This window comes from Falco biarmicus, chromosome 15 (assembly GCF_023638135.1).
Source record: "Falco biarmicus isolate bFalBia1 chromosome 15, bFalBia1.pri, whole genome shotgun sequence".
NCBI lineage: Eukaryota > Metazoa > Chordata > Aves > Falconiformes > Falconidae > Falco > Falco biarmicus.
Genome location: NC_079302.1, coordinates 18,945,153 through 18,955,749, shown reverse-complemented (window position 1 = coordinate 18,955,749; position 10,597 = coordinate 18,945,153). Strand labels below are relative to the sequence as shown.

The window sequence follows — 10,597 nt, the reverse complement described above, 5'->3', positions numbered from 1 at the left end:
CTGACAGACAAATTGCACGCCCGCAACTTCGATATAACTTGAGACCTTTTAGTTCAGAAACAAAGTCTTATCACTGAAAGGGAAGGGAGAATATCTTTTAGCTACAGCATGGCATATAACCTTTGTGAAACTTATTTGAGGGGTGGCAGCTGTATGTAACAGGGTGCTAGAGTTTTTACGATTAAAAGGACAACTACAAGTCTCTCTCCTCAAAGACAATTTAGGTTTTCACAGCAGATTTTCTACAGAAAGCATGGAATTAGGGTAAAATTCCAAATTCAGCAAGCAATGCAACCTGATGTAGTCTCTGCCTCACATAAGACAAACTGCTTTTGAGTGCAGAGACTAGAAGAGTACGTTACCCACGCCCCGCCCTGTGAAGATACCTACTCTCACGTGGAGCGATGTCTCCTTGTGTTTGTATCCCTCCAGAAAAGGTTCCCTGATAGTTGCATCTTTTTTGGAAAGGTCACTACTGCCATGAAAATATTTTCCTATGAAAAGGAACAGGAAAATCTAGGGAATCTTTGGCTCTGAGAGGACCAGAATAAAAGGAACTGCTCAAGGAACTCTAGATCCCAGGGGTGCTCATACTGGTCTCTCTAGGTAGATGTAATATATGTTACAATGAATTGTAAGAAATGTTTCAGAATAATGCGAGTTTCGCAAACGAGCCTCCATCCAGTTGCTTGTATACTGACTTTTGATTAAACCAATCAAACTTTTTCTAAAGCCAATATAAGAATATTTTAGGCTAAAAAATCAAATTTCTTACCTCTTGGATGCCTTGCTGACTCTAAGCTGGAGTATCTGTGAGTAATGCTGTCAACTCTTCTTGGCCTGGAGACTCCATTCCATCCTGGCAGGGAATGACCTGGCCTCTGTTATTCACGCTTTCGTCACCTCCTGGCTGGAATCTAGTAATGCAGAATAACTTGGGCACACAGCCTTTGGCATCAAGAGAACTCCAAGTAACAGAACACTGCAGTGCATCTCAGCCACACAGGCATGTGCAAATCAAGTCATGCTGCTGCACTCTACATTGGCACTCTTTAGAGTAGGAAATTTGCAGTATTGGTCCTCGCCTTGCTCTGTGACCTGGATCTGGGGTAGCTTGGACTTTAGTCTATCCCCAGCCCTGAGACAGAGACAACTGATGCTAACTATTCCCTTGACGCAGTAGAACACTCGACAAAATCTGCTGAGTGAGAGATTAAACCGTGAAATGAAGTTCCCTGGAAAAACCACCGATCACAAACCTCACCACCTTTTACTCTATGTGCAAGACACATTTCTTTGATATTGCCTTGTTTAACATGACTGTGTATGTTTTAAACTGCAAACTACTGTAACAACCAGAGAACAATCTGTTTATTCACTCAAACAGGTAGATGCAGTGCTGGGAGGCACCAAGTTCCTACTATTCACATAACATAAGCGTTTGTGTCAAGTATGGGAAGTATGAGGTTGCACAGCCAGAGGAATATCTTCTAAACATAGCAGCAGCGTCACAAACTTTTGCTGAAGGAAATTGCTACAGGGGGTAGAAGTGAGTCATGAACATTTATGGCATGTCTTACTAAAGTAACAGAAATTAATCTGCCTTCCTTACTAGAAGATTTGCAATGTAACCAGAATTTAATTCTCTTAATTTAAAAAAGAACAACAAAACCCCAGCATCTTTTTTATCTATTTCCCATTATTAAATTGCCAGCATAAGCAGATGAGGATAACTATGCCATCTAACTTGGACTTGCAATACAGGTCAGGTGGAGAGAGATGCCCCGCTCAAGACTAGATTCAGAGCATCTTTGAGTTTGCTTCTTTGAAGAAGCTTACCTCTCACTATTCAACATCTAAGAAGCTTAGTGAAATTAATTTTCTCATTTTCTCAGTAGGCATCTGAAGTTAGATGGTATGAAAAATAAACTCCTCTTCTTCCATGCACTGCAACAAGAAGGTACTGAAGACAAAGCCTATCACCTTCTGGAGGACAACTGATGGACAAAGAGATTCTTTAAGTGATTTATTTTATAAATGTCAGTAAATTAGCAAATACATACAAACTTAAACATCACTGCATATCTCACAGTGTTGTATAAACAGTCCTTAATAAAATTTACATGTAGTAGTACCAAGTAAGCAAGCAGCAAAAATATTCTAATAAACTGGTTTGCAAATATACATACTTGAGAGAATGCCAATCTGATAAATAGTTTTTAAGTTTTCTCACTTTAAAGACATGTCAGCCTAACAAAGCACACAACTTGTTAATAATTTTACTGTTAATCCTGAGACAAAAAAGGAAAGAAAGGGCACCAGTGGATAGAAGAGAAAGAACAGCAACGGAAGAACTGTGGAATGCTTTGATAATGTTTGGGTAATAAATTATTAGGATGCTCGTCAAAATAACTAGAAAAGTAGTGCTCTCAGTAAAGTACTACCAGACTACCAAATAGGAACCAGACAAAAGTGCTAACAGGTGCATAACCAGCATTCCAGTTTGTTCCAGCAATGCATCTTCACCTTAAAAAACAGCACCCCAATACCCACAGGGTATTTTTTTACGAGTTTACTAGTAGAGCAGTCATACCACCTTGTGGGGTGCACAGTGGACACACTTCAGATAGAGCTAAATGAGTGTGGATTGTATAACATTACATTATATCGTACTATATAATGCATATCTGCATATTATCCATGGAAAAATTGAATAGTTCCAATAAAATTTACCTCTCCCATTGAGACCTCAGGGACTTGCAATGTAACTAAAAGATTCACTGCAAAGTTTAATCAAACATTAGAAGGCCTGAAAGATCTCTGTTACATGAGATGTATTATTGTATGTGATGCAACTAAATAATATGTCAAATATGACATGAGGAGGACAGATTCCAGCTCCATAAGATATATCTTTGGAGAGAAAAAGTTCTACGAGAGCATCTTTTAATCTGTAAACTGAGCTGATTAACGGGAAGTAATTGAGACACATAGCGATGGAGGATTACGTATGCTCGGTTCCAGTGTCAGCAGTCAGAACACAGCTGCACTTTTGACCCCTGCCTCAGTTTCTCTGTGTAAAGCATCCTAAGATCTTAAGATAAAAAGCCACTTGAAAATATTACTACAATTAGATGTTACATTTTTCAGTGAAGCTTTTGAGCAGAGGACCTTGGAAAATTTCTTCCCATTCCATATACCTTATATGTATATGTACATATATATGTATCCTTGATGGATACAATGAAATAGAAGAAAAATGGAGGAAAAGCTTCTGCAAATATACAGGTGATTTCACTATGTTTGTTTTCTACTTTTTTATGTAGACATTCATCTTCTGCAAGAAACCAAGCTCCTCAGGACGTGCTGGATAGCAACAAGCCCTAGTCATACATGCTTAGTTTCAAAGTTACGTTACTCCTCAGAGGGAGAAATCAATGTATACTATATTAAAAACAATCATCACAGCCCTTTAAATGATTGGATGGTTTAGCTTTGAATGCAATTCAACCTAATAGAGGCTTTAATGACTTTTGACAGATTGTTCCACTGATCAAGGGACATGTACGAAAATAACTGCCTACCAAGCCCTGATTTGATTTTAAGAAAAGAAAACTGAAGGTTAATGGTAAACAGAAGTTGATTGTTCACATTTTCACTGAAATAACTCTATCTGACCTGTTCTTAGAAGCAGTGAAATAAAGGATAATGGGAATCCTATACACCTGACTTTTTACTTTAGACTCTAATCAAGGAGACTAATCAGACCAAGATGTGTTGGCATGAAAGCAAGTATTTGATGATACAGAGGGGGAGGAGAACAACTTTCATGACCAAATTCTGATTTGGCATGGACAAGCACTGTAAAACTGGTGGGGTATTAGAGGATGTACACCATGGCTTAGTACGTCCTTTTCTATCCTGTGAATTATGAATGCTATCTCCAAAGCAACAAGAAGATAAACCATAGTTTTCACGTCATGTGTGAAGGGCTCGCACCCAAACATCAGCGTTTTAATGTGGTAATTTTATCAGTTATTTGTTGGCTTTTATTTGAGATGTTACTCAGCCAGTTCCGCAGCCTCACTAAGTACGGTCTTTTTTCAGTCGTATAAATGATCTTCTCTTGTTCAATGAGTGCTCCCAGGCTAAGGTGAAGAGGACATATGGCTGTAAATGAAGACGCAAGCCCAGCCACATTGAAGGCAATGAGTCTCGGTTTGGGCTGGCAAGAGAAGAGCAGAGGCTCCATTCAGGATTCCCTGGGCACTCGCAGGTGGGTGAGGAGACAGCCAGCACCGGGCAGGTTGGGAGTCCTCACCAATATTGAATGTTGGTGGTTTTGCCCGAGTCTTTCATCACTAGCTGACAGCTCCCACCCTCTACTGCCAGGTTAGTGCAGGGCTGAGCTTGTCGCTCTGCCGTGGGCAGTGCAGTGCTGCCTTGTTTCAGCCAAGGCACCTCGCTGTGACACTGTTCTGTTTGTTTGTCTGACCCTTCCCCGCAGCAGCTCGCCATCCCGCTGGGATCGTTCGGAAGATGAGCTGCAGCAACTTCCATCTCAAACGGGAAACAGATGCTGTGTGGAGGTACTCAGTCCATGGAGGTGTAGTAGGATAGTGGCGGAGGTTGAAGCTGGGGATCAGGGTTTCTCCTGCCTGTGCTACAGTGGAACAACTGCTCTTCCCAGCCCGCTAACCTTAGTGCAAGAAGACAGTGGTCGGCTCCTAGCAGAAAGCTGAGGACCAGCTGTCGGGGGCACGAGGAGGGTTAAGGAGCCAACATTAACTTTGCACCAGGTGGTAACAATTAAGGGGGAGATCCTGACCTGCACTGTACATGTTACTGCTCAATGACTCCCATATGGGTTCAGTTAATAAAGTTGTGGCCTTGAGAAAGCTCATCCCTTGTATCTCATCTCATCTCTCTTCCCCTCCTCTCATCCCAGCTTGGAAATCAGCTCCTGGGCTAGTTTAATCTCTGTTACGTTAGCCCAAATTCCACTGCATGGACTATCGGCATGACACTACTATAGCTGAGAAAGGAGCAATGGCCGCTCTTAACACACTATAATATTTAAGCCATCTATCATGATGGATTTCAGTATTCTTTTAATTTCTTTTTTTTTTTTTTTTTTTTTGTTATGGCACCGGAATCCCTGAATCTGTCCCACAGCATTAAGAAGTCCAGTATGATTTTTAAGCACATCTTGCATCATCACAAGTGGAACTAAAGCTATACTCGGATGATAATAAGACAACTGATTTGGATATTTATTATGTTGCATGTTACCCATCCTGGACAGTCTCCAGCTGGCAATTCCTCATGGCATTCTTATTTATACTTTAGATAACCAGAATCTACTGTAAAGCTTAGAGCATGAGCATGATGCCTTCAAAATCTACTGTACTGCGATTAATATTTTTTATTTACATAACCTTTTAAAAGGAAGAAAGGACCTACAGGATAAAGTATTTTCATATACAGAGATATGAATAAAGCATTACAAAAACATTTCTAATTACATTGCATAACACAGCAGTTTTCTATCAAATACTTAAAAACGGCCTTCACCTTTCATCCCCCAAATCACAGAAACAATGAAATTTTTCATTTTCTGCCAACATTTTCTTTCTATCAGTGTAAAACCAACTCTGTATCAGATTTTTTAAAGAAAGCCCTTGCCTCGAGCATTTCATTTGTATTGGTTCCATGTTTAGTCAGTAGCTTTTGTAAAACTGATGAATATTGTCTAAAGGCAAGTGCAGACAGGCAAACAGATCTGTATCTTCTGCAATCCATTTAGCCTGACACACACGTGCAAGTGAACTATTTTACCTTAATTCTTTCATGGCTGATGAAAAGTAAATGTAAGCAAAGTCGTGAACTTCACCATTTAAAAAGAATCACCGAACCTAATGTTAGAAGCTAATTTATGCTCTCACCTCTTCCCTGAAAAACACTGACCTTGGTCCTCGTGCCTCTGGAGCACCCAGACTTGGCAAACAGTTGCTATACACAGAACAGCGATCAGAGGCTGTGTCTTTCAGCTCATCCTAAATGGAAACGGGTTATCTAATGCTGAAATATGCATTAGATATTCATATATATGAAGAATATATATAATGAATAATAGTGCTAAAATATCATGAGCTGTACTATAACTATTTGAATAAAATAAAGAAAACTTCCAAGTATTTGTCTGCTTCTAGTACGTAATCCAAACACAACAATAATTTACACTTGATCTCTCCATTGCTTTAATAGATCTTTACCTGTAACCACGTCCTCCCTTTGGGGTACCCTTTGGCATTACTACATGCTTCAAACAGTTCCATCCACCTTACTTATGTCTTTGCTATCAGCTCCTGCGGGTTTTGGAGATATGAAATCTTCTTACACTTCTGTACTTCAGCTGAACTCAATCAAGTTATATCCATTTAGGATATACATATGGATATACTGGACTGCCACACAGAGCATTAGTCCCCTTTAACCACTTGATTATTGGGATTTTGCCAGCGAATCCTAGGTCTTAGCCATTCCAAAGGTGTTCATGTGTCTATGTCATTGCCATCCATGGCTCAAATGAGCGCTATCTGACTGCATCGAGGCTAGTACTAGTTCAGCTAATTTAGTAGCTTAAATCTTCAGCACAGACAAGACGTGGAATCACGTATTTTTTAAAATTCTATTATTGCTGCCAGCAGTCTCCTAATACAAGAAAAAACCCAGTGGTTTTTCTTCACTACTGCTGGAAATAATTATTTGCCAATCATTTTTTTATAGCTGTGCCTCCACTTCAGCTAAAAACTACAATGTTATGTGCCTTCTCTACCCTTTATGGCTGTCAGATTCATTTCAATACTGTGATCCCCACGGTTTCTAGCAGCGCTTAATTAAACACAAAATAATCATAAAGTAACAGCATAAACAAACAATCCCCTTAAATGCTGCGTTACAGTGTTACATCATTAGCTTGTTTGAATTCATCTTGCTCATTTCCAAAGTAATATCTGTTTCTGTGAGAACTGCCTTTTCAAAAGCAGAATTCCCACATCTTCAGCTCATTTTTCTCTAAGTGATCTCCAAAGTAAACAGCATTTAGTGTGGCATTAATCCAAATATATGCTATTTGCCCACTGGTAAAGCCAGCTTTAGCTAGTGCAGGAAAGAAAAAGCTATGCCCACAACAGTATTTCCAAATGTTAAGAATTAGGTGGCACAAGAGACAAAGGACAAATGTACGGATCAAGGGTACAACATACTCAAACCTGCTTTAAATAGTAATTTATTCTTCAGAGACTCTTTACATCCTACAGGGTGGCTAACAGCTTTTGCAGAGTGAAATGCTGGATGCAGGTCTTTCTACTTTTGCTGGCCTAGCTACGTCAAAGGTGTTAAGAGGTACAATCTCTACTCGATGTAATTGTCCTGGCAAAAGCTGGTAGGTGTGGACACAGTTTTATACCACTAGAACTGAATTTTTGCTGGCACAGCTTCTTTAGCTCCAGGGAGGTCTGGCATATGTTATACTGTCACAAGTACAATTTTTGGCGGTACAAGCCCCATCCACACAGGGAGCACGCTGCCAGTACAGTATACTGGTATGCTCTGGGTAAGCCTGGCCTCAGCAGTCATTTTAAACATAAGATTAACACAGGAGGCACATTCATTTCTTGGTGGCAACGTCAAGCTCTGAGTCTTACTGGTTTCTTTTGTAGTGGTAATGCAGACTGAGTGCTGTTTCACCATAATATGATTTGTTTCTGCTTTTTATGACAAAGGCGTACACCAGCTCAAGTTAAAACAGCAACTTAACCAAATGAAAAATCTCTTTTATTCAGGAGCACCCTGTATCATCCAATGTAGAACGGCTCTTTTTTATAGCATGTTACTACAAAACAGATCACAAACAGCCTAGTTTCTCAGAGTCTTCTGGTTTTGCTCTCCTACAGCTCACCAGGTCAACACAGATGCTGCGGTGCTCCGTATCACACAACCGAAACATACTCTGTCAGGGGACCCCACACCCCAAATGGAAACCCCTACTTAGGTCTGTCAGCTCTTTAGACAATGTGGTGAGAAACCTGGCCTCAGAACAGGATTCACAGCACGCAGAAACAAAGTAATGGTTAGGAACCAACCTCTGAGCTCAGGGAGCCCAGGAGGTGCAGATCCACGTGGGAAATCTCCCCCAGTACTACTCAATTGCCATGAAGAACAGCACAAAAGTCTTGGGATCTGCATCAGGACACTCCCCCACAGCTCCTCCTCTGAAAAAATGCTCCAACGAGGAGCCAGCCATTGCAAAAAGGACATTCTCCACCATCTGCTGCACCTCTGTGTTAGTGGATGAAGAAATCAGAGCTCTATTCTGAAGGCATCCAGCAGGCCCACCCCGAGTGGGGTCTCACCAGGATGCCCAGAATCATGGGTCCTGCCTTGTCACAGATGTGAGCTATGCCTTGCGCTGCTCAAACCTGCCAAGCCAGAGGCAATTCCAGGCACTCATGGAAGCGGAAATTTAGATGCCAAGGGAACTTGTGGAAACAGGGATATCCATGGGCTGTAGGGTCAACGGGAGTTAGAGCAGAGAAGGAAAGATCTGAGGCTGGTAGTGTGGACCTCAGGGCTCCAAAGCCACCTGTTTCTGTAGATTTGGGGCCTGTTTTTTTTAAATTATGAGGCTGTAGCAAAGGTACCATGTGGAGCCCAGTAAAATCTGCACTGATGCATAAAATAACACCTGATCAAGGAATCATAAAGCTGAAAAGATTTATGTTGGACTAAAACGCTTCTCTCCAAATGACGAGCATCAATAATTCTAGGCTGGAAGGTCACTTGTTATTCAACCCACTGAACAAGATTTTGTAGATTAGCAATTACTTCTTCAAGATCATATGGCAGAGGCATATTACATTCATCATCTGTCCAGAAGGGACGGCATTCTGGTTTCTGGTCTTCTGGCAAGCTCTCTGCCGCTTCTGACTGGCATCTGAAAAGAAAGGTAAGAAGATGAACTACTTAAGTAAAACTGTATCAAGAAACTGAATACTCAGCGAGGATATATTTGTGATTAATTTAAAGAGAGAGATGATAATAAAAAAGAAATACCCCATCTTCTGACCAAATGGATTGCTCATTTCCAGTGAAGTTGATTTCTGTTGTAGGCTTTCTGTTTTCTATAGGGATTTCTCAAAAAGCCAATCACAGAGAAAACTCAGTTAGTGTACCTTTATATGGTGAATTATTTTTTCATTATCTCAGCTGTTATTTAAAGTATGTGATTAAACCATTATCAGATTTAAATGTTTGCCAGTTTCCAATGTATTACTAGATTATTGAGAAAGATTAAACTGAATTTACTGCATTAAGGTCAGGGGGGATAGATTAAACAATATTAAAGAAGCTGGACTAGCATTGTAGATTCCGGAGATTTACAAGTGTATCAACCTGCTTAGCTCTGAAAAAGGCAATATAAAAAGAGAAAATTCTATAAAGATAAATGGAAATGGAGGTTAATAACAACTTCCAATGATGAATAGGTGGGCAAAACTTCAATAAAATTAAATTAAGAGGTTAGTGTATGTTAGTCCCCAGAGAAAATGTTTAAATTACAGTGTTTTTTATTAAATGGATTATTCATCAATACTAGTGAAGTCTAATTATAATATTCAACTGAACTGCAGCCTGCAGAGGAAAGTTTTATGTGGCAACCATCACATCCCTTAAGATTAGGGTGTAATACAACATGCTGCATCAAAAAAATTGTCACAGTGCAAGGACGATTTCTCCCCTTCTCTTTTCCCCTCCCCTCAAACAATTTGCATGTTGCTGATTAATTAGTTAACATTTGCAATGTGGCAAGACAAAGGAAAACGCTAAGCACCACTGTAGTTTTGGAATATACTGCAGGTCTACATAGCTCTTTGGAGGAAAAAAGCAGATTGTAGAAATACACCTTTAACTCTTGGAAGACATTTTTTAAAATTCATGTTCTGTAAAGCACATAATTACTGCAACAATTTAAAAGTTGTTTTAAATGTATATGCGTCTTTCATCTCTGTAAAACGAACTCTAAAAACATGGACACATGCAACTTCCTTGTCTACACCGTCGGCCTTCTGGAGGGGACTGTTTCCAAATGAAAGATGCCTTCTTCTCTTGGGAATTATTAATGGCAGTGTAATCCCCATGAGAAAACATACTTCAGCTTTACACCCATGTTGGTGTGTGGTTAATTGCCGCACCAGCATCCTGGGCACTCAATCCATCGTACATTACACTACAAGGACAGTATTAACACATAACATTCCAATATATCTTCAGCTCTCCACATCAGCCCCTGATAATAGCATCTGTTAACATGCACTAAGTACTATTATGTAGCACATCACTTCATAAATAATAAGATTAGCCGACCTCAGGGCCCTGGGAAGAGTAATGTGTTTAAATGTTCTCATTATTTATTTAAAACAAGAATTAAAGGAACAGAAGCTACTTGTGACAATCCTCTTAGCATAAATATTAAACTGTTTGCATTGATAAGCTGCACTGTACAGAATAACAGAGGATTTGTTTTGCCGGCTGCTTT

At 40.0% G+C, this 10,597-nt stretch overlaps 1 protein-coding gene across 1 annotated transcript in view; it reads right to left on the bottom strand.

Annotated features, from left to right (window-relative positions):
- Positions 1-2,011: 2,011 nt before the first annotated feature.
- FTO (FTO alpha-ketoglutarate dependent dioxygenase) overlaps positions 2,012-10,597 on the bottom strand; it is a 260,521-nt gene continuing 251,935 nt past the window's right edge. The window contains exon 9 of the mRNA XM_056360492.1: positions 2,012-8,998. Coding sequence (XP_056216467.1) covers positions 8,848-8,998 — 151 coding nt within the window. The 3' untranslated portion in view covers positions 2,012-8,847. The remainder of the gene's footprint in view (positions 8,999-10,597) is intronic.